This window comes from Condylura cristata, unplaced genomic scaffold (assembly GCF_000260355.1).
Source record: "Condylura cristata isolate star-nosed mole 26May11 unplaced genomic scaffold, ConCri1.0 scaffold00030, whole genome shotgun sequence".
Lineage (NCBI taxonomy): Eukaryota > Metazoa > Chordata > Mammalia > Eulipotyphla > Talpidae > Condylura > Condylura cristata.
The window spans coordinates 20,878,199-20,902,946 of record NW_004567131.1 but is presented as its reverse complement, the minus strand read 5'-3'; the positions used below and the strand labels follow the sequence as shown (position 1 = coordinate 20,902,946).

Here is a 24,748-nt window from a genome sequence, read left to right as displayed (position 1 = left end):
AAAAAAAACTCTCCTCACTGAAAATCACAATGGCAAGCAAGGAACTCACTAAACTCCTGCACTTTCATCCACCATGAATTAATATCTTTCACTTAAACCATGATAGACACTGGTAATGATTTTTACCTGATCACAATTAAGCCTTTAAAGTAGGAAAGTAGTGCTAGAGAGGGAACATAACATTTGGGCTCCTTTTAAGTACCATATAAGTATTTACTTTCAAAAGCTCTCAAAACTATTTGCAATATCAAAAGTGTTCATTATTATTCTCAATGACTAAGTAGCTGATAGGATAAATGTGACAACCTTCAGTTTGGATTATTTAATCCCTAAATTGATTCTATATATTTTTCTATAATTCCTAAATTGATTCTATATTTCTAGGTTTCTGGACTTTTAAATTCAGAATGCAATTTTAAGATTATTCAATGAAAACAAACAGGAACAAGGAAAAGAAATAAAGGAGGAAAGGAATAGAGATTAAAAAGGGAAATGACTTTCAGAATCAAATATAAAAGACTTAAGTATAAAAAGTTATTCACAGTAGTTTTTCTTTGGTTGCAGATATATGAGTGAATACTCTGTTTCCTACTTGGAAATAAAAGGTTGTTGCAAACTGGTTTGTAAAAGAATAAAGGAAAGTACAAAATTAAACCTTCATTTCTTTAAGTGATAACAGATAATAACAAGTCAAATCAAACAATCAACTGATCATACTGTAAAGGGGAAAGGATGTCCTGAATGAACTCTACAGACACAGGTTTTGTGGACTCCACTCCCACCCAAGATACTGGAACTACAAATCCCATCAATACCAAAGAGAAACGCACTGGGACCTGAGGGTGGAGCTGAGCAGCCAGGTTTGGATATAAAATTGGACATGTGGGCTTCGAGGGTTTCTTAGTTTCGTGGCTCACAGCCTGCCTCTTGGCTCATCACCAGCTTTCAGTATGCTGTTGGGGATTCAGGTCAGTGGAACTGGTAGGACACATTAATTAACTTCTCTCTCTCTCTCCCTGAGTTATTCATTTCCTTTATCCCTTGTAAATAAACCTATTATTGACCTTTTTGTGTGAATGGGCAGTTGAATCTTAAGCTCACAAGTGAGGACCCACAATCAGTCAACCAACTGGGTTGCTCTGCAACAATACCACTTAAAACAAATTGTAGAATTTAAGGAACTGTCTTTTTATAGTTTGTTTTAATGCAAGATATTCCATTCTCAACATACTCATAAATTTTTGGAAGGCATATCTGCTACAAAAGATCATGTTAGTGATACCAGCTGGTAACATGGTATTGGGGTTCAGGCTGCCCCAGATTGTGCCACCTCCATTGTGTATTATTCTGAACTAAAGCTCCTTAAGACTTTATAAAGCTTCTTAGGTCATCTGTGAGTCAAGCTTTACTTGCTGCTATGTCAGTGGCAGCCAGAAGGTAAACTCTCTACCTTTGGAAGCTACGGGACTCTGCTAACTTACCCCAGTTCCCACACAGATGCCATGGCGTATTGACTGGAGTGGGGTGACTACAGCCAGACTCTCTATGAACCTTTCCCATCAATGGACCTATGATTAACTTTGTAGCCACTCCTGAGCCCTGCTTCAAACAGGTCTGACAGTTGATGTACACAGGGACACAACCACTTTTCCTGGGAACAGGCTGAATGTGGCACTCGGGTGCTAAGTTGCAACAGTTATTTTCTCATCCCCCTAGGTCCTTGCCTCCTTAATGTAACATGTTAATTTCTGTAATTTCAAAAATCCAATACAATATATCTTCTTTAGTTACATAATACAATATATTTTTCTAAAGATTTATTTACTTATGCATACAGAACTGGGGTACAGGCCAGAAGTACGGGGGGGGTGAGAGGATTCACCAGAGACAGAGTGGGGAGCAGAACAGGCAGATTGATGAAGTACACTGCTGAGGGGAACAGTGGGCAAGACAGGAGAGGTCTGCTGCACCATGTGGGTCACCTCCCTGGCAGAGACTGAACTCAGGTCTCAGCAGTGATAGTGCTGAGACTTAATCACTAGGCCACCAGGGAGGTCCCAAACATTTACTTTCTGAGTAGAGAATCAGAACTTACTCTCTAGAGTGGTGGGTGGCAGCTTTGCCTGTTGGTCCTTGGGCAGCTGGCAAGAGCAACTGAGGAGTTGCTGGAGATTCCTGGACTATTTGGCATGAAGTCTTCCTTTGAAATGGGTGAAAAGCTGTTCTGTAGAAATAGCTCCATCAACCGCCTAGCAGAGAAACAAGTCTACATGGGAAAAACATACATTCTTACTCATTTTAGCACTAACCCAAACTCACCATCAATTGCCGTTCTCTTTTGGTAAGATTTTTAAACTATTTTTTAAAAGAATGCCTACTTTATTTTTCACCAATTCATGAGTTTCATATTCCTTTTATTACTATGTCCTATTCTGTAATTTTTCTTCATAGATTCTCTTATCAATTAACTTTCTCTTAAAGTCAATGCTGATTATTTTTTAACTTGTGTTATTTTTTTTACAAAAGTATAGGCAAACAACAACAACAACAAAACCCCCAAGGATCTGACAATAGAACTGAAGCTGCCAGAAGGGGAAGAAAGGAGTTGGAGAGCAAAATGTGGAGGGATCCAATGGACTTTGGCAGAGGACTCTGTGTGCCTCAGAAAAGGGTGTGGTGTGGCAACATACATGTGAAGAAGAGTGAACCCATCCCATTGAAACACATGCAGTGTTGTTTGCTATGCATTAACTCAGCGTGAAACGATACAGTGTCATTCCTGCCATTCCTGAGGAGTCAGAACTAACCAGATGTCAAAAATGGACAAAGGTAGGCATTACTAGACATTGTCCTGCAACTCCTTTTTTTTTTTTGTCCTATATATTTCTAAAATTTATTTTATTTTTTTAAAAAAGATTTATTTATGGCCCTCCCTGGTGGTGCAGCGGGTTAAAGCACTGCACTGAGAAGCTAAAGCCACTTCCGCATGAGTTCGATTCCCGCCTGCCCCGGAGGAGACCACATGGCGTGGCAGACCTCTCCTGACCCGCCCGCTGCTCCCCTCAGCAGTGTACTTCGTCGATCTGCCTGTTCTGCTCCCCGCTCTGTCTCTGGTGAAGCCTCTTGCCACCCCTGAGCCTCTGGCCTGTACCACAGTTCTGTATGTACAAATAAACAAATCTTAAAAAAAAAAAATTATTTATGCAGACAGAACTGAGATACAGGCCAGACGTTCAGGGGCAGTGACAGGGTTCACCAGAGACAGAGTGGGGAGCAGAACAGGTAGATCTACTAAGTACACTGCTGAGGGTCGGCGGGCGAGACAGGAGAGGTCTGCAGCACCCTGTGGATCATCCCTGGGGCTTGGTAACAAACCTGCACTGAAGTGGCTGCAGCTAGCTTGCAATGCTGTGTCCTAACCTGTTAGGCCACCAACGGAGGGCCCTCCAAAGTTTATTTTTAATCTATCAAAGTCAGCTATAACTCACTTTCTATTTTAGTATTATTTAGGATGAGTTGGCAGACCTCTATTTTCTGAAAATATACACTGGATATTATAATGTGATGAATGATTCTAATCAGCAGCCTAAGGGAGTTTTGGTACTTTTATTTTTCAGTGAGGAGAGCTTTGTGTGAAGAAATTTATCATATGATAACATGAACACTGGGATAATGAGGTCATAGCCTTTAGTACTCCCGGATTTAATAGACCTGGTTAGGCAAATGTATTTTCAAAAGCAAATATGTGAAAATGGGAAATGCTGTGTCAACTAGCTGGTGTTTTAATATTGCATGACTTGGCTACCTCTGGCACTAGCTATTTCTCCATAAAAACAGTTGAAGTCACTGTTATCACCTAATGATTTTGCTGAATTCATTAAACTTCTGAGGTTTTTCATATGGTACTTGTATATTCCTAGAGGTAAAAATCATAAATAAACAATAAATGTTAGATTGCTAAAAATTGCCTCAAAATATTTGACCACTGAGTAAGTATCTCTTTTTTAAAAAGGTAATTTCTACTTGGATTTTTATGCCTGCTCTTTATTAAAAATAACCAGTTCAAAATAATCCTATGTCAAGGAGGATTATTTTTGGATGGCAAGTTCTGTTTCCCTTCATATGAAAATCAACACTGCAAAAAAGCTTAAGGAGAAGTCGCATTCTGATACACAAGACTTAATATTAATTTTGAATTTCCCATGTGATCCCACAAATAGGTTTGGTAAGAAAACTTAACTAAGCTTGCTCCTGAAACAATACTTGGTTCTCTTTTGGGTGATTATGGATGAACCTATAAACCATAAATACCTCCTGTGCACATAGCAAGATAGCAAGAGTCCTGCAGGAAGTCTTTCCAAAAGAGACAAATATAAAATGCCAAAGCTCAAACCCTGTCTGATTGCAGCCTTTCACTTGCTCTGTATCTACTCATTTTTTTAGTCATTTCAGTCAGTAAAATAACTGTGAATTAATTTTCAAGCATCTCTATTTTGTTTGTTTTTTAAAAAGAAGAGTATTAGGGGTTGATATTTTGAATATCAAAAATTACATTTAGAAAATGTACACGAGAATGACATGGCTTCCACTGGGTATCTTCTATTGAAATAAGACCCCCAGAGCAATGTCTTCATGATCACTGGTAAATAAGGTATTTTTAAAAATCAGTGATACATGAAGCTTGTCTTATTTGCCCTGATACAGAACAAAAGGATTGTTAACAAAGGTACATTGCTTATGAGGAAGTAATGATGACACACTGGCTGTTTTTCTTCCCTGTAGAATCATTTAGGATGATGCCAAGGGCAAAAAAAGTTTTATGTTTAGTTACATGGAACAGAAATCACTCAAATCAACAGAAATCAAGAAGACAGGCACAAAAGATCTCCAAAACTGAAAGTATAAACTTAAAATTAGTCACCACTGTGTAGAGGAAAGGAAACTTATTTTCAGCAAATTTTTGAGGAATTATCTGGAAGAGAGCAGTTCAGTAGGGAAAGGGTCCCAGTAGGTGCTGGTTGCTTTTTTCATAGTGACACCTCCTCCCCCGCCCCCAAGGTAGAATCCAGCTTCTACTCCACTAGAACAGATGGGATTCTTCTCAGTAGGAGAAAGGAGAAGTTAAGCATATTAGAGAAGCATGGCATTTGCTTTTGCCCACATAAATAATTTCCTAACACATTAAAAAAATGCATACTTAAACTCAGGATCTGTAATGTTATGACAGATTCACATCTCTTATCTTTAAGAGATAAAAATCTATCAGGAAAATGCCTTTGTTTCCTGGATGATGCAGGTTGCTTCAGGACACCCTGGAGGCCTCCACATGGCAGATTCCTGCTCCTAACAGGCAAACTAACAACTGGATGCTTTTCATAACAAATATTTGAAATTTGCTGACTCAACCTCTGCCAGTATACTTTCCTTTCTTTGCTTTTTTTTTGCCACAAAAGAGTGGCCATCCCTCAACAAGAACTCAAGTCAAAGTTGGAAAATCAGATCCAAGACTTCTTTTCTGGAGGGTGGGGCTTGGGGGAAAGACCATTCTATTTCTCCATTCTATTTCCCTCTGCATGTATCTATTTCCTTTTAGAGTTTGGCCTTCTTGCTTTTAGTGAACAAATGGCCAAGTTAGTCCCACTACTAAAATGAAACTTCAGTACAAGAGCCCAAGATTGGGTTGAGTTCGCAAGTCCTGCTTGAGCTTGTAACCCATTGCTTGGTTCAGTAATGCCCAAGACAGGCTTTCTTGGCTCAGATGCACATTTGATTCAATAATTTTTAAGCAGGAGGAAGGAAGTGGCTCAAACTATTGAAACTACTAGACTCAGCCCTGTGGGTGAGGGAGGCATTTCACAGCAAGGAATTTAGCACGAACTCCAAAAAGTTACTACTACCGAAAAAGCAGCAACAGAAAGCTAAATTTGTGATGGTCTTCTCTTTTTCAAAATTACGCCAAAGACAATCTCTTTTGTGCTACTTGTTACTAATAAATATAATTCTTTCATCATTAAAAATACTGATGATAAAAAAAAGGAAATTAGCAACAACTTTTGATGACAAAGTCTTCATAATATACTTACTGTAAAATGCCTGAATGCCAAATGAAAGGGTAAAGAGATAAACTGAGCAGAATGCCATGCCTCGTTGAGCAGTTCATGTCAAGAAACTGAACAGTTTCTAGTTTTAGAACACCTCCTCACAGAGTAAGATTATGCTATTAAAAGCTTTGATGCCCTTGATCTTTACTGGCTGTTCCTGTGCTGTTTAGGTCATTGTTTTAAATTTCTTCTGAAATCAGTGAAAGCAATGCTTTTAGAGATGATTCAGTATATCTATAATAGTCCAAAAATAAAATATTTTAATAAAGAAAAATAGAAGGAAAAATTAAATTATCTAACCAATAACCTATAAACTATTTTTATTCCTTTCCTTAAAACTTCAATGTGTATGCATACCTGTGATGGTGGGAAATTTGCAAGCATAATCTAATGCAGTAGCCCTGAACTTTATTTGTACAGTCATTTGGAGGACTTGTTTAAAGACTTTATGATTCCGTGGTCCAGAGGATACGCATTTCCAGCAGATCCTCAGGTAAAGCTGATACTACTGGTCTAGGGTCAAACTGAAAAAACTGGTCTCAAGAGCAGTAGCAAGAGACTCCTCTCGGTTCTCAGTATTGGGGTTCCATCGAGAATGTGCCAGGAGGGAGAAGACCAACTGTGGGAGAGGCTGTTTTGTTTATTTTGCAGAGTTAGCACATAAAATAAACTTTACTGTTCTTGGAAGACCCATACCCTAAGTAGGTAATTCCTATGTTTTAAGAAATAACCTTTGTTCTTTATGTAAAAGGGTCTCCATTTGCAAATTTGTTCCTATCCTAAGATCAGGTCCTAAAAAAGCATTTAAGAAAACTTCATAGTAAAAGACTAATATTTGTGTCTTTATTGTCACCTTCTGCTGAATATAATAAGCATGAGTTTGAATGAATAGATGTTAACAAAAATCCACTTTTTATAATATAAAAAAACAAAAATGTGACACTGTCCAACCACGCATTCATAACAAATATTTCTAGGATTTCTAGATAAGGAATTTTGTTCAATAGGAACATTGCTCATTAAGATACATAATAAAAAAATAATGTCATTTAAATTAACATTTCTCAACAATAATATAGTTGTTCCAAGAAATATTCCATCAGACACTTTAAGTACATGTGCTCAGTTTCTGTGAATTTAAGCAATCATTTACTGACCTCCAACCCTCAACTTCCTCATCTATGAAACAGAGTAATAAAATCTAACCTCTCACCACTGCACTGCTGTGAAAATTCAATAAGGTAGTGCATCTGAAATTGTACAACGTGTAATATATAGCAAATAATAACTAAATGAAAGCCATTCTGATGGAGTATCTGTTTCTCGTGATTTTAAATCATTAGGGCATGGAAGGATTCTATAGGCAAAGCTTAAGAAATGATATTCAGTAAAATTAAAGAAATTGAGAGATTAATAAAATCAGTTATTTACTAATGGAACTCCTTAGACAACTTAAGATGCTACATTGCAATGTGCATCTTTAACATTTCGCAGATTGTTTTGATAAAACCACCCCTTTTCAAGGAGCATCGAGGTAGGCAAGTAAATGTACTTTGGAATGCAACTTCAGGAAATGTGGGTCTAATCGTATGTTCATATATCAGCTTTTCTAAAAAATCTGTCCATTCATAAATATTTCTCTATTGCACAGAGTACAAAGTAATCTTTGTGTAATCTAATCTAAATTGAACGTGTTCATTCATCATTATATTTATGTAATGTTGTATCTTCCAGCTTCCCTGTAAGCTCCACAGAGCTATGCCTATCTTTGGACACAATTTTATTCCTAATGCTCAGGATGATGGTGATATGCACACATTAAATATTTTATATATGTTTGTCAAATGATTCATTTATTCAATATAAACCACAAGGAATAGGTGGTTTTTATTTAAAATGTGTGTGTTGCTACATATATACACATATATTTCTGCAAAATATCCTGTTACCTAGATGTCTGCAGAGATCTACTTGTAGAAGAGAAAAATCATGAAGACTCTGAAAATAATTTTTTAATATTTAAATAAGATACACATTTTCCTTTAAGATTTCTTAAAATGTTATAAAACTAATACTGAAAACTTATAAAACTTTCTCAGTTGGACTTTATTGAGAATAGCAAATGATTGTGTAAGAATAAGGATAATATCTTGTCCCAGGAAACTGAACCATCTTGTGACTCATGGTCCATGGATACAGATGGACTAGGATAGCCCTAGTCATGGATGGTTATGTTATTTTGTTTACTTAGAATTTGATGGCTTTTATTTTTTCTGTTATAGGTGCTTTTGATCCAGAGAGTGTTGAGGAAGAGGTCTAGTTCTAGAAATGTCATACAAAATCTGGTGTCACATAGAATAAAGACAGGTCAGTTTCAGAAAGATCATAATTTTACATGGCTACAGCATAGATATTTTATAAAACAAATTTGGTTTTAATATCAAAGCAAGATTTCACCCTGAACAAGAATGAAGTCTATTTATTCTTCATATGGGTATTAATTCCCTCACAAGATTTTGGCTAAGCTCTGAGGATAAGCTAGTCTTACAAAGATGTTCCCAACATTTTCTAACAATGGACTATCTTCCATTGAGCCAAATAATTCTTTCTCTAGTCATCTCTATAAAATGTAAACAAAAGACAGACTGACCTAATCCTTAGGGAATTTATTTCCTCAAGACACCATAAATCCTCAGTAGAATAACTATAACCTTAATGGGATTAAGATCAATCAAATTATTTTCCTCATAAAGGTTTATTCATAAAAAAGGGAGGAAATGTTTGTCCTGAAAAGACCATCCAAATGGTCTTGCCACATGCTAAGATAAATGGTATTTAAAACACATCTGAACCAATTCAGTCATCAAAAGTTTCAGTCTTTGACACAAAAACACTGATTGAAAAAGATACCTGCACCCCCATGTTTATTGCTGCTTTATTTACAATTGAAAAAACATGGAAGCAGCCCAAATGCCCAAAAGTAGATGACTGGATTAAAAAGATGTGGTACATATATACAATGGAATATTACTCAGCAACCAAGAAAGAGAAACACATGTCTTTTGCAGCAACTTGGATGGAGCTGGAAAAGATCATGCTTAGTGAGATAAGCCAGAAAGAGAAAGAAAAATACCGGATGGTTTCACTCATAGCAGGAGTATAATGGACCAGGCGAGAAAATAACAAGAATAATGAACAACCATATACCAGAGACATTTTGTGGGGGTGGAGTGGGGAATGGGATCAAAAACAAGGGGGTGGGGGGAGTGAAGTGCACGGGATTATGGTGATGGCACACGGGTGACTTGATGATGGGAAACCCGTGGGGATTACAATTGAGATGGGGGAAAAAAATGTACAAAATGACGTAAAAATAAACTAATAAAAAAAAAGAAAAAAAGAGTTTCAGTCTTTGTTTGATCAGAGTTTATTTCATGGGTGTGAATTGGAAGTTAAATTCATGAAAAAGTTACCTAATAGGTGGAGGGTATTTGTACTATTCAAGGAACTAAAAATATAGTCTGTAAAAGAGCCTGGGGGAGGCAAGTTTCTTTGTCCCAGACAAACACATTGGAGGGAAAATGCAATGATTGTGACTGCCAGCTGAGGAAGTGTATTTTCATCAGCACCATGACTACTGGTCATGACTGTCTGGTATCCCAGACTTTTCCTGAAGCATTTTGGTTCCCATACACTGAAATCAGATACAAGATGAAAGGAAATTTTACCTTCTGAAGTTATTTTGACTAAAATGTCTCTAGGAAATCAACCCAAGTGTCCAAAAGTAGATGACTAGATTAAAAAGATGTGGTACATATACACAATAGAATATTACTCAGCAATCAAAAAAGACAAACTCATGCCTTTTGCAGCAACATGGATGGAGCTGGAAGGGATCATGTTTAGTGAAATAAGCCAAAAATAAGCCAAAAAGGAAAAAAAAACTAGATGGTTTCACTCATAGCAGGAGCATAAAGGGCCAAGGGAAAAAAGAATAATGATGAACAACTATATAACACAGACATTTTACAGAAGTGGAGTGGGGAATGGGATCAAAAATGGTGGGGGGAAAGTCCATGGGACTATGGTGATGGAACATGGGTGAATTGGTGATGGGAAGTTCAGGGGGATTACAACCAAGATGGAAAAAGGTGCAAAATGTTGTAAAAATAAACTATTATTAAAAAAAAAAAAGGCAGATGGTAGACAAAAATAAAAAAAAGTCTCCAGGATTCCCACCAGAAGACAGGAATAGTTCATCTAAAAGAGGACTGAATTGTCTTGTGGGCACATAACCACCATCGTCCTCCAATCTCAGATATAACTCTCGCTGGAAAAGAAAACTTGCATTATATTGAATTTGCTGACTCCCTCATTTCTCCTCATCTATCTGACTTTTCTCATTCCCTCTCCCTCCCCCCCAAAGATTTGTTTTCTCTAAAGAGATCTTCTGGTTTGACCACTTACTTCTTTTCAACTACTGCAGCATTCCAGGTAAAATAGTGGTTATGATAAGGAAAAAGAGTCAACAGGTTAGGGAAGTATTTGGGAGGTAATAGTGGCAGGAATTAGAAGGGAATAGATATAAAGGGGAAATAAATATATAAAATTAAATGTCTAGTTGGGCAATTGGCAAGATGATAATGCCATTTACTGATCTCTGGAACAAAACAAGAGGATTGGTACTGGCTGGATTGACTAATGACCTTGACTTTGGATATGTTATGTGTGAGTTTCCTTTACAGTACCCTAAGAGAGATGTTACAGAGGATTTGAGTCTGAAGTTCTAAAGAAAGGTCTTGACTGGGGATAACACTGGTGAATCCTCTGTATATATAGCTACATTAGTCGAGAGAGAGAGAAAATATACCTTGTTAGATACCAAAAAAAAAAAAAAAAAAACAACAGACTCAGGAATAATGACTTTTAATTTCAGATGTCAGTGATACCAAATGGATATTTCTGACACCTTAGTATATCTATGACCCTACAACTCAAAAGGGAAATCTGGGCTAACAAAAAATTGGAATTAACAAATATTTAGATGTGCAAGATACTCAGCAAAAGTATACAGAGTGAGTAGAGGAAAACCCAAAGGGGGTGGGTGCTATAAAGGACTCCCAGATTTAAAGAATCACAAATCAAGTAAGTGGCTGCTCCAAAAGATTTCGGTACAGGGTATCCGGTGAGGAGAAAAGTGGGAGATAGTGCATGCTAGAAATCAACAAGTAAAAAGAATTTCAAGGAGGCAGGAGTTACAAAATTTAGAGAATAAAAATTAGGACAGATGGTTGAGAAATAAAATGTAGGGAGTGAAAGGCTGAGAGAACAAGAACAGAAAGTTCCCTCATAACACTGATGTAAAAGAAGAAAGTCTGTTCATCAAAAGAACAAGGGGAGGTCATTGGGTCGATGTCACGTCTTGTGACAAAGGACAAGCAGTGAAAGGTAACTGCTGCACTCATTTGTTGTTTTTCAAGTATATAATTGGTGAGCTTGGCAAGGGCATATTCATAACTGCAGTGGGGAGAAGAGTGGAAGGCTGAGAGTCAGCAATCACAGTTTGTTAAATTTGGAGATATTGTTAGGCGTTCTACAATGATAATGACATACAGAAACCACAGCATGAACCTCATGGAGATGGGAGCTTTGCAGGGGGCCGTGAAAGAGTAGCCAAGTGCTAGAAAGGGTAAAGGAGAATTCCAACCACTTCCCTGCCAGAAGTCCTCAGATGTAGTCAAAGTGCCTGGCTTCCATAAACGAGGTAGCGTTTGTGTACAATTATGTACAAGTCCTTGTTCATTTGCCATGGAAACAGCAAACAGTGGAAAGAATGGAGGTACAGGGGGAGAACGTTAAGAGATTGACTCAAGAAACTAAGAAAGAGTAATGTCGACAGGAGAGAGAAGGAATAGAGGGACATTTGAATTCTTGACTATCAGGAAAGATGGCCACGTTAGTGTCCAGTGACTTAAGTTTTTTCCTCTTGTTGAGTGAGGTCCACCTAGAGCAGCTGTTAGTGGTTTGACTTATGGAGGTTGCATCCTGTACAGACAAGGATGGGGAAATGCTAGTACGTTTGGACCTGGATTTGCAGCACCTTCTGTGACCTCACACATCCTACCTGGAAAGAATAACATGTTGCAGTGAAATACCAACTAGCCCCCTGTCAAAATCTAGATTAACTGAGTTCCTAAAGAAGTCCCAGGTTAACCAGAAAGGGCCCTTCCCGAGAACTGGAAACAGAGGCATCCTCAAGAGCACTGGTCTATAGCCTAGCAAAGGGTGATGATTCAGCAGGAATTCATTCTTTTTGATAGAAGAGATGCATAAAGTATGTCTATGCAAATACTGAATTATTTTATTCTGACCTAGAAAACATTTATAAGCCCAGGTATTTGCAAAATGCATTGGTTAATCAGAAATCGGTTTTGAATACATTCACACCATCTACTTTCAACTACCATTTAATCTGCATAGAAAAGGCAATAACAAAGGATAATTAGAATCCTAGTGTTTAAATCTCATCAAGTTTTTATATATAGGTGCCGCATGGGAGAAAGTATATGTAGCCATACCTCTTTATTCAAACAGAAAATGGAGTTCTGTAAAAGAAGCCCATTTTCTCAATTGAAAATAGAAACAAAATTGTGACCAAATTTTGAGATTCGTGAGATTAGGGTTGCTGAAATGATTTTCAAAAAGTTCTTAATAAACAGTCTTTCCATTTATTCTGCCAAGAACAAGAGATGCTAAACATATTTACAGAAATCTGGAGGATTGCTTGCTGGTCACTGGCTGTAAGATGAGCACACAGATAATCTGGGATACTAGAAGCCAGAACAAGGCCAGGAATTACAGCTATACATGTTGCTACAGATTGAATGTTGACAGAATCGTAAGCCCCAATATTAGTGATAATATGAGTGGGTGAGTGCCTTTAGGGAGTCATGAGGATGAGGCCTCATGAGGATGAGTAATGTGCTTTGCTGTCCCCCCCATCATTTGAGGACACAGTGAGAGGAAGACTATTTACAAGCCAGAAAACAGGCTCTCTCCAGACATTAAATCTACCCAGTGACTTGATCTTGGTCTTCCTACCTTCCAGAACTGTGAGAACTAACCTCCTGTTGCTTCTAAGCTATCCAGGTTTTTTTGTTTTTGTTTTTGTTTTTTTGTTTTTTTTTTTTTAGGATGTTTGACATAGCAGCCCAAACAGACTAAGACACATGTCAATGAATAATTCAAGGAAAAAACAAGTTGTGCTACACTCTCAAATGCATACAGTGGATGGTTCTTCATTTAATTCTTCAGAAAATATGGCTTAAAAATTGTTCCTATGCTCATCAAACTTGATCTGCTCAGACATCCCACTGCTAGGCAGAAGGCAAACGGGAATGGGAAGGCCAACTCTTGTCAGAGTAATGAAGTCCACAGGGGACCAGGCGCCCTTTTCCTAAGAGTGGGAAAGAAGAACAGCACTTGAAGGAGCCCCTGAACATATGTGATCAAGAGCCACAGAGAGATGTCTAGCATTGACTGTCATGAATAATGCTATTTGAAGCTGCTTCTTTGGTGAAATAACCAATCATAAATTTATCCCTCTCACACTGGTTCTGCCTTCTCCTTCCCTGGCCAGGAGACGCTGCCTCATCACTACAGTGCAGTCCTGGGAGTCTGGTCAACAGTCACACTTGTTTAATACTCAGGAACTCAGGAGAAAAGTTGGCCCATCACTGAGCTGCCTTCCGACTACCGATCGGATTTCTGGCCAAAGTAAACCTTTACTTAACTAGTTATCACATTCCCCTTTTTAGATCAGAATTTTAAATTATATCACATAAACCTATAACTAGAAATCACAAGTGCTTACCTCTCTTAGAAGTCACTGAGTATTTTAGAACGAAATAAGCTCTGAGACTGTCTCTTTAGCAGCAGTCAGTCAGCTGTTCTGCCCTCTTACCTGGCTTCTGGAAGTGTCAAAGTACTGCCTGGTGAAAGCCAAGATATCTTCTGTCTCATTCTGTGATAGGAAATAGGAGTCTTCATCCTGCCTGAGACTGAGGAGGCTGTGTAGGTAAAAGTTATACTCTATTACTCATGTTGAGTTTTAAAGAACAGATTTGTTCCTGATGAATAATGTAATAGAGCAGGAGGAGAGAAATTCTTTGGAAAACTTCCTCTTTGAGCTGCTCTTCAGAATTTCCTCCAGCAATTAGTATCAGAGCATCTGATTCAAAGCACTGTGGGAAGAAAAAACAACAACAAAGTTTAGCAAATACAATCGACCCCTGAACAACATGGGTTTAACTGTGTGGGTCAACATCACTGAATTTTCTTGTAATCAGGCCATATCAATTTAGTGAGTTGATAAAAACAGTACAGTGCTGTAAATGCATTTTCTCTTCTTTATCATTCTCTGAACATTTCCCTTCACTTCCATTAAGGATACAGTATATAATACACAGAACTTACTATATTACTGGTAAGGCATCTTGTCAACAGCAGGTATTAGTAGTTAAGTTTAGGTGAAATTTAGAGGTTGATGCCCCTTCTCCCTGAGTTGTCCAAGTGTCAGCTGTAGTTCTAGAACACTAGTAATAAAAGGCTCTCCATTGCTTTTTTTTTTTTTAAAGATTTATTTATTTACTCATACAGAACTGGGGTACAAGCCAGAGATGCGGTGGGTGAGAGGATTCACCAGAGACAGAGTGAGGAACAGAACAGGCAGATCAATGAAGTACACTGCTGAGGGGAGCAGCGGGCTGGTCAGGAGAGGTCTGCCTGGCCATGTGAATTTCCTCCGGGGCAGGCGGGGATCGAACTCATGCGGAAATGGCTTAAGCTTCTTAGTGCAGTGCTTTAACCCGCTGCGCACCAAGGAGGCCCTCTCCATTGCTTTTTATTGACCGCTTCCTATGCCTCCCTTCCTACCCATAGGAAGGGAACATAAGCACGCCAAATAGCCAGATTCAATTAAGAGAGACATGACTGGACTTTTCAGTAACAATGATGCCTCCCAAGGGGCCATGTACCTTGGAGTCCTTCTCTCTACAAGTTCAGCACTACAAGTTATGAATTGTTTGCCTCAGAGATACTTTCCTCTAACACTCAGTCTGAAATAGAAAGCTCCCCACCCCACGTTCTCCAGCACAGAACTGCTCCAAGAAACACAACACAAGTCACTAATGTGAGCTGCATATTGAGAATATTTTAAATGTTCTTGTGGCCACAGTGCAAAAAGTAAGAACAGGTGAAATTCATGTTCAATAATATAGTTTATCAAAACCTATACTCAAAACCAATCATTTCAATATGTTAGCAAAAGTCAAAGAAATATAATGAACTATTTAACCATATTTTTGTTGTTCTAAGGCTTCATAATCTAGTGTGTGTTTTATACTTATGTGCATGTCACAGCCCAGCCAAGCCATATGTCAGTGTTCACATGGTGAATGGCTGCTCTTGCAGATACCTCTTCATTCTCTTCATGGCACTAATATGTCAAAGTCACTTTATCTATTTGCTTATTTTCTTTCTCCTCTTGAGAACAAGTGGCCCATTAAGGAGGGGTTTCTGCTTTGCACACAATTCTATACTCATGATTTAGCACAATGCCTGGTACTTAAGAGGTGTGAAAATGGAATGAATGAATACCATCTGCTTCCCTTTGATCCTTGCTAAGAAAATTAATAAAAATATTTCCAGTGCTTTATTTATTTCACAAATCATAGACACCTGGCTACTCTAATCTGAGATGTTCACATAGTAGAAGACACTTGAGGTAATGTGATGGCACAGTGAGAAAATGACAGACACAGAGGTAGGCATTATTTTTCCTCAAAGACAGTTGGGGAGCTCCTGAGAGCTTTCCTGGGACTGCACGAGCAGCCTCAGAGGGAAATCATCAAGGAATACCTGTTCTGCACTTGATCTCTGCCAAAAGGCCCAGAAGCAGTGGGGGGGGGGGAGCTGTCCTAAATCCCAGAGGGAAGGTCCCACTGTGAAACAATTTATAGTACCTTTGATATATTTTCTTCTGCAGTAGAAATTTCAGAGGTTCTAAGTCCATGCACTCTGAGTGGACCCGGGGTCCAAATCAAGAGAAAACATGTCATCCATCTCTAAAGTATAGCATTAATCACATTCTTCACAAGTCACACAAATCGTCTATCCCCAACCCAACCTAACTGCAAGGGGATGATAGTGGACAGGAACAAGATCAAGTCAAATATAATACCTAACTCTCGGCCCCTGCCTGGTCCACAAGGGGAGTCTATAGAATGAAAACTGTTGACAGGACTGACATCTAGACCCAAGGAAGCAAATCAATTGAAACAAAAGTGTGAATAACATTCTTTATACCAATAACCTCTTGAAACCAAACTATTGGTAGTATTGTAAGCCACAAGTCCAGGACCATCTGATGTATTCAGGTATAACTCTGTGTATAAATTTAATTGGCTCTGAAAAAGCCTGGATCATGAATTTTTCAATGGTGTTACCTCATTGCACTAAGTGGAAAAACAAAATCCCACAAAAATAAAATGCTTAATATAGCTGCTTAATAAAAGGCTGTAGAATACCAATTATCCAATTATATAGTATATAGTGAATAAATTAATAGGTATATTTGTGTGCAGAATACAAGAATGTTGCAGACAATCAAGCATGTTTTCTTCTTTGAGGATGGTAGACCCAAAGTACATGCAAAAGTTGGAGAAGATAGCTTGTGTATCTAGAGTCACACAACTAACGGTAGCAACTTCCCAGCCTTCATTCCTGCTCTGTCAGTGACAGACCTTATTCTTTTATTCCTTTATTTTATGCTACAGAGCACACAGCTGTGGACACATCTATAGATTTGATGTGGAGCCCCTTCACCCTGGAAGTTTCTCCTTTTTCTTTGATAGAAAGAGATGGATTAGGAGGATAGGAGGCTCTTAAATGACTTTTTTTTTTTAAAGATTTATTTATTTGTGCATACAGAACTAGGGTACAGGCCAGAGGCTCAGGGCGGTGAGAGGCTTCACCAGAGACAGAGTGGGAAACAGAATAGGCAGATCGACGAAGTACACTGCTGAAGGGAGCAGCGGGCGGGTCAGGAGAGGTCTGCCACACCATGTGGTCATCTCCAGAACAGGCGGGAATTGAACTCAGGCAGAAGCGGCTTTAGATTCTCAGTGCTGTGCTTTAACCCGCTGCGCCACCAGAGAGGGCCCTTAAATGACTTCTTAATGATACGCTTTCAAGTGCTATTCAGGTTGTTTTCTGTAGTCTGGTAGGCAGGAAGAAACTGATCCATGATGCTAAAAAACAGGACCTCCATGAGGCCCACAGTCCAGGCACCTGTGGTCTGGATGCGATTTGACAGCATGAAGCAATGTTTGCCACATTTCATCCCATGCAAGGTACAGGGCCTCCTCCTGGATACTGTTGCTGGGTAGCTTTCCAGGGTTGGAATAGGAGGGGTGTGGAGCAGCAGACAGTAGGGTAACCCCAGCCATCATGCAGATGTGCATTCCAGAATGGGCTATAAAAAGTATATAGAGTGGAAGGTAAACTGGTTTCTGATTTGAAGAAGTTTCAATAATTGTGCAAGCATTGCATTTTGTCAGACTACAGATTTCAGTGTTGAATGAACAACTGTGTAATCTTCAGTTATGTTGAATGAACAGCTACTGTGTAATCTTTAATTTTTTGAGGGGTATTTAAAAAAAATTTAACTGAGTTGAGTGATTGGGCAGAAAACATGGTGCCTTTTTAGACTTTTGAATCTTAGATAAGTTGCTTGGATGTGGAAGAAAGAATGCTATAGAAGAGCTAACAAACATAGCCATGACTGAAAAAACCACAGATTTTTTTTTAGGTGTTAAAAGTTAGGTGTTTTAGGTGCTAAAGCAGTGGGTCAGCTGTGTTTGGGGGAGGATATTTATTAAAATTGTGTAAATAGGCCCTCCCTGGTGGCGCAGCGGGTTAAAGCACTGCACTAAAAAGCTTAAGCCATTTCCGCATGAGTTCGATCCCCACCTGCCCCAGAGGAGATCCATATGGTGTGGCAGACCTCTCCTGACCAGCCCGCTGCTCCCCTCAGCAGTGTACTGCACTTATCTGCCTGTTCTGCTCCCCGCTCTGTCTCTGGTGAATCCTCTCACCCTCCGCATCTCTGGGCTATACCCCAGTTCTGTATGAATAAATAAAATCTTTTTTTTTTTGATTTATTTATTTGTGCATACAGAACTGGGGTACAGGCCAGAGGCTCAGGGGCGGTGAGAGGCCTCACCAGAGACAGAGTGGGGAGCAGAACAGGCAGATCCATGAAGCACACTGCTGAGGGGAGCAGCGGGCGGGCCAGGAGAGGTCTGCCACGCCATGTGGTCACCTCCGGGACAGGCGGGAATCGAACTCATGCAGAAGTGGCTTTAGCTTCTCAGTGCTGTGCTTTAACCCGCTGCGCCACCAGGGAGGGCCTAAATAAAATCTTTTTAAAAAAATTTGTGTAAATACTGCTACCCCACTGCCACCAAGAACTGTGCAAGGTGCTGACTCTGGTCAAATGATTCTTTGTTAAGGAAGAATGGACTGATTCAGGAATAGCCCATTGTGTTTACTTTTAATCTTGTCAGGTGGAGGCATAAGGCTTAGAGGGGAAGTGCAGATTCTGGAATTGATTTTAAAGGCTTTAATAAAATAAACCTGGACTAAAGACTGGTTAAAATGCAAACAGCTCCTTTACTGAGTGAACTCTCCAGATAGTTGGTAGTCACATGGTGGTTGTCCCCCTGCAGACATAGGGGTCCCCTCTATAACTCCTCCACTTGTTTGATTTAACTTTGTTCATAGCTTATCGCAGTGTAGACTTGTAGCAACAAAATAGCTATAGGAAATCTTTCTTCATTTACATTAATTCAGCATTTGTCAGACCTTCAAGATGAACTTTAGGGTTTTAGACACAGAGTTATTTAGAATTTGATTTGGTGTTATGGGCGAATCCACTGGTCCCTTTCAAATTCTTAACTAAAAAATCCTTAAATCTTTGGTGAGGAGGGGACTACATCTGACAAGAGGAAGATTACATTTCTGTTTCTTCTATGAAGCAAAGAACTGAGAAGTCACTGGAAGGTGCTGGTTTTTGAGGGTCTTCCCCAAATTTAATGACATTTCTGAGTGGCCCAGAGCAAAGTCTTAGCTGACAAGAATTAAGATAAACTTGCTAGATAATCAAGCTAAGATAAAACTTGGCACTTCATACTTAATCACATTGGAGATCTGACAATAGGGGGAGAAGTTAAAACAGAGGTTTTCTTATGCAGATGGGTCCCCCAGAAAATGGCTTGGGGAACTTGGTTAAAACCCTCAAGGACCTGGGGCATTTGCAGGGAGGTCTTGGGGGTGGGCAGGAGCAGATACCTAAGAATGTCTTCTTTCTGGGCAGTATGGATGCACCCCACAAGCACTGCTCCTGTGTCCTTGATAAAGGCGGGGTCCCAGCAAGGCTGTGAGACAGAGGGGCTGTAAGGGAAGGAGAGTGCTGAAGGGGAATGGGGTGAACTTGAGCTCTCCAGCCCCAGCGAATTCATACAGAGCCCCAAGTCGTCATGGAGAAATGGGGAGGGAAGCCTCACTGTCTTTCAGGTGAGAAAGCCTAGTCAGAGGGCCCCAACACTAGAAGGTGCCAGGTACGGGTTGGGTTCTTTCCCTTCAGTACACTGGGCCTCAAGCAGACTTTATTTTCCTGGTAACTGAAATGGAACTTACTCTTTGGGAGTTACTCAATCCCTCAGTAAAACTTATTGTTAACTCTTCCCATTAAAGAACGAAAGAAGCCACCACAGAGCAAGACTATCCATTACCCAGACCTCAGCTTGAGTGAATTTATTTTCAAATGCACAGTCCTCTCAAATAGGTCAGACTGATTTAAGAAACAAATTCAGATTTTCCCTAGATCTAATATGAAACAGGGAACCTTTTAGCCTCCACTAATTCAAGATCTACTTTCCTCTTTTTTCCAAACATTAAAGGCTACAAACTCAACTCCTCACCCTCTTTTTTTTTAACCACAGAATTTCTAAAATGAATCTTCCATTTCCACACACAATTGTCCTTCCTAAAAAGACTCATCTACAAGCTGACTCCCTGATGGTCTGCACCAGAAGACAGGTGTTTGGAACCCTGTTTTCCATGGAGGTGGAGGAATAATGGGGAGACTTTGCAGGATCCCTGCCTCTGGGCAATGTGGCTGGTGCAGCTCTGAGAACAAAAGCCAACAGCAGCATGGAGGTAAAACTACAAGGCAATTTCTATGTCAAGGAAGGGAACCAGAGCAAATGGAAGCAACATCGGTCAAACTCTTGATACTGTCACAGAAAATGCTGCACAAAAAGTGCAAAACAACCTCTCTCCTCGCTCCCAAATTGGAGAACAATTTTGCATGTTTATATTTCCCCTGCTAAACTAATTTTCAGCCAGCCATCATAAGGCACTTCGTGTCATTAGGGAAGAACATTTCCCTGAAGCAAATTCTCAGAGGACATTAATGTGATATGACTCCCACTTATTTCCAGTGGGAAGTCTTATGTTGCTCTATATATAAATTAATGTCATCACAGATGAGTCACCTACCATACCACATGTTTTCTCTGGGAACCCTTGGGAATTTTACTAATTGTTAAATTATTTATTGTTTGCCCAGAAGAGAAAAAAATTCTATTAGCAAGACCCTTCTGTCATGATAAAAAAAAAAAAAAAAACAGAACACTGGGGCCAAGAAATGTTTCCTTTGTAACTGAGGAAATTTGCCAACTTTTTTGGGGGGCTCGGGGGGTTCATGGAGTGTTGTTTTCTCCTTCCTTACTTCTTTCCTTCCTCCTTTCCCTTCCTCCCTCCACCCCTCCCTCCCTCCTTCCTTTCTTCCTTCCTTCCTTCCCTCCATTCATCTTCATTAGTGGGTTCACTCTGAAAACCTTGCCAGCCAGAAAAGGGATGGTGGAGTGTTTTGTCTGTGGTTGGTTTAAGACTTGAGCTCTCACCTCTCTGCTGCTCCTGTCAAACCCGCCAACCATTACAATTTTACATTAAATGCTGATTTTATATTAATGTTGACTTTATATTGTAGATATTATTAAAAATTCCACCCTAGGGGCCCTCCCTGGTGGCGCAGCGGGTTAAAGCACTGCACTGAGAAGCTAAAGCCACTTCCGCATGAGTTCGATTCCCGCCTGCCCAGGAGGTGACCACATGGCACGGCAGACCTCTCCTGACCCGCCAGCTGCTCCTGTCAGCAGTGTACTTTGTTGATCTGCCTGTTCTGCTCCCCGTTCTGTCTCTGGTGAAGCCTCTCACCGCCCCTGAGCCTCTGGCCTGTACCCCAGTTCTGTGTGTACAAATAAATAAATCTTTAAAAAATAAAAATAAATTCCACCCTAGGAAAGTTAAATCTCAATCCTTGGAGGAGGAAATCCCAATATGGGCATTTGCAAAATCTACGCTGGAATAGCTGATGTGCAGCCACGGACTAGAAAAGGCTGGGAAGGGAGTCACAGAGCGACAGGTCTCATTTTAGTTCTACCTGTCGCACTTCCCTCCCCAGCTCAGAGTCCTCCTTTTCACAATGATTATCCCATTTATTAACTACCTACCATGTCAAAAGTTTAAAAAACAAAATCAATCTCCAGGAGAAAGTACTTAAATATCAGGTCAATATCATGTTGCTATGGAAAACAGTATATCTATCTAGCCAATCATGAGCACGTTCATTGCAAGCTCAGAAAAGTCATTAAGTAAGAAGAGTCAACTAGAAGTTCATACTTACAAAAGGTTGTGGTAAGGCCTATAAAACATTACCATCTTGATTTGAAAAAAGGCTGCCTGTCTCATACCGAATACTTTACTGCCACCAAATGTAAGTTACTGTACCACAATGCATGGCCCTCTTGTATATTGGAAGATTTATATCTGACTTTGCTTTATCAAAGTCATTGACAAGCAAGCACACTGCTCCTTTTAGAACACGGTACCCAATCTCATTCCACAGTAAGTACTAACCAGATTGCAGTCTCCTTGTATTCTGTTTGTCCTCCGTGGGCACCCAGTTTTCTCCAACAATTTTTTGATGAGGCTTCTTGAGTGGTTCAGGAGAGGGTGGTCACCAGCTGAGAGAACTCTTAGTACTTCTGTCTGTTGGTCTGGACACCAAGTGCCACTGCTGCCCAGACTTGAGGGCTTTTCTGTCCCAGTCGAAGGAATAAGGCAGAGTGGAAGAAACAACCACCCCCAGATAACCCAAATTTTTGTCCACCCGTCCTTGACCTTGAGTCTGTATTTGATGGAGGTGGTGAGCTGGTGTGCACAGTAGACCAGTCGGGTTTCTCCGGGTACTGGAGGAGTTTCTGTGATAGAGGAAAAATAAAGGCACTAATTATTGGGCCTGAATGTGAAAGAATTCATAATTGGGTGGCTAAGCTGATTTGTAATGACAAGCTGTTTCTGAACAACAGGGGTTTGTAGGTCATTTATAACCCCAGTGGGCAGGAACTAACTTCAGTGGAGACTTTCAAACTGTAGAACAGTCAAGAAGTTTGTTATAGTACCTCTCTCTGATGAAGCAGAGTCTCAAAATTTAGGAAGGCTATGTTGATGCTGCAGATGGTACCTGTCCTAGGACCTACCTGGGACAGGACACACCCCCTGTATCCCACTGTAAGTACACTCCCCTGGGTATGTGGTCATCATCAAAGAAGTAGAGAAAGAAAACTTTAGCAAGTTATGTATATCAAGTTAGAAAAGCTTTAGACCAGGAAGGGTTCTAGAAGATTATAATACTGTACAGAAAACATTTTTTTGGTTAAATTTTGGTTTATTAAAAGTGTAAACTATGTTACTAAAACAAGAGTTTCAAGACCTCAGGAATCTGACATACCTACCCAAGGGCCACTAAGGGGTGAGGGCATAAATCTATATCCAATCAACTTTCTGGGGAAAAAATAAATCTCTTCAACCAATTGCTTAAGGAATGCAAGATGTTAATAGCCTCTCATACAAGAACTTGACCCAGACTTTAGCAAGCGGTGGCGGTGGGGTAGTAACAAAGATATTGGGATTACTTTTATGGTTAAGAAAGTAATTTAAGAATCTTATGTTAGCATTGTTTTAATGACAGAGGGTAACACAAACATTTTAATACCCAGTGCTTACCTTCATAAGAAAGATAAATGATTATTTATCTGGAATGCTGTGGCCTTTTACATCTCAGAGAGTATTTCATGGTTACAGTGGCTTCTGTTTCTAAAATTCCCAGACTGTGCACTGAGAGCTGGAAAGGATTATTTCAACTGGGAGAATTTTTCAGTTGCTATGGAGAGACCTGCTCTGCAAGTAACAATCAAGGTGGATAAAAGGGAGAACTGTCTGTCGGGCAGATTTTCAGGAAAATCAAATAAATGTGGCTAGTGAAACTGACATTTTATAGCCATATTTACCATCTAGTCACTTGCCAATAAAGAGGCAGATCTAGGTCAAAAATTTTATCTTTGCAGCATGGAAAGCCTCTACTGTTACATCAAGATGTTTTCCTTTCCAGTTCATTCTGTGATGACTGTTTTATCCACACAAGGACTTGTTGAAGAGAGGCTCATCAGAACTTCATTTGGGCCCTCCCTGGTGGCACCACGAGTTAAAACACAGCACTGAGAAGTTATCTGCAGCCACTGCAGCATGAGTTGGCACCCCAGCAAGGGAGGAGACCCACAGGGCGTGACAGAAGTTCTCCTTTCCCACTCGCTGCTTCCCTCAGCAGTGTATTTCAGTCACTCTGCCTATTTGTTCCCCATTCTGTCTCTGGTGAATCCTCTCACCTCCCACCCCCCACACATACACCTCTGGCGTGTACCCCAGTTCTTAAATAAATAAATCTTAAAAAAAACTTTATTTTTCAAGGCACAAGATTTCAGGATTTTGTAAATAAAAAGTTTTCAAATAAAAAGAAATATATGTGTTGAGGGCTACAGCTTTTACCTGGAAAGTGAGTCCCAGTGGGACCTGGTGTCATATATTCTGATCCCAGTGTCTGTGGGTGAAGTGGTTATATAACACCTGAACTTCAGGGCTGCAAAAAGCTATCAACAAATTATCTGTGAATGAATGATTGCAAAAGCAAGACTGATGAGTTTTATAAGAGAAGCTAAAATCCAAGAAATTAAAGTGGAGAGAGTCCAGGTAATCAACACAGTCCAGAGAACACAAAGGAAGTTGGAAGCACAGACTGGACAGATTTTTGAGCTCCATGTAAGCACCAGGTGGGAGAAGTGAGGCTCCTGCTAGGGAAAGAGTGGAGAAGAAAAGAAATTAGAATAATTTGTCTTCTCAATCACTAGTTGGACTTGAAAATCAGGAATGAGGAGGTAAAGATCCTCAGAGATTGTGGATAACTCAGAAACAGGAAGGCGAACACTACAGGAAAACACCTTACGTCGCTTTAATCATCACACACCTGGATTGATCTAAACTGTCAAGGGCAGGGACTAGCCTTGCTTTTTCTTGAACATCAAAGTGAGAATAGCCAAGTTAAAGTCCAGAAAACTCAGTGGGACAGAGAAGGGTGCCCAGTAGCAGACCCAGCAGAGAAAGAGAATCAAGGTGATGCAAAACCA

At 39.8% G+C, this 24,748-nt stretch overlaps 1 protein-coding gene across 1 annotated transcript in view; it reads right to left on the bottom strand.

The window, feature by feature from the left end:
- Positions 1 to 24,748, bottom strand: part of SLC39A12 (solute carrier family 39 (zinc transporter), member 12) — a 70,228-nt gene that overhangs the window by 34,269 nt on the left and 11,211 nt on the right. Inside the window, 8 exon segments of the mRNA XM_004691110.1 lie at positions 2,096 to 2,170; positions 2,173 to 2,264; positions 8,249 to 8,423; positions 9,575 to 9,755; positions 9,757 to 9,795; positions 14,065 to 14,194; positions 14,196 to 14,344; positions 22,146 to 22,489. Of these exon segments, the coding sequence (XP_004691167.1) occupies positions 2,096 to 2,170; positions 2,173 to 2,264; positions 8,249 to 8,423; positions 9,575 to 9,755; positions 9,757 to 9,795; positions 14,065 to 14,194; positions 14,196 to 14,344; positions 22,146 to 22,489 (1,185 nt within the window).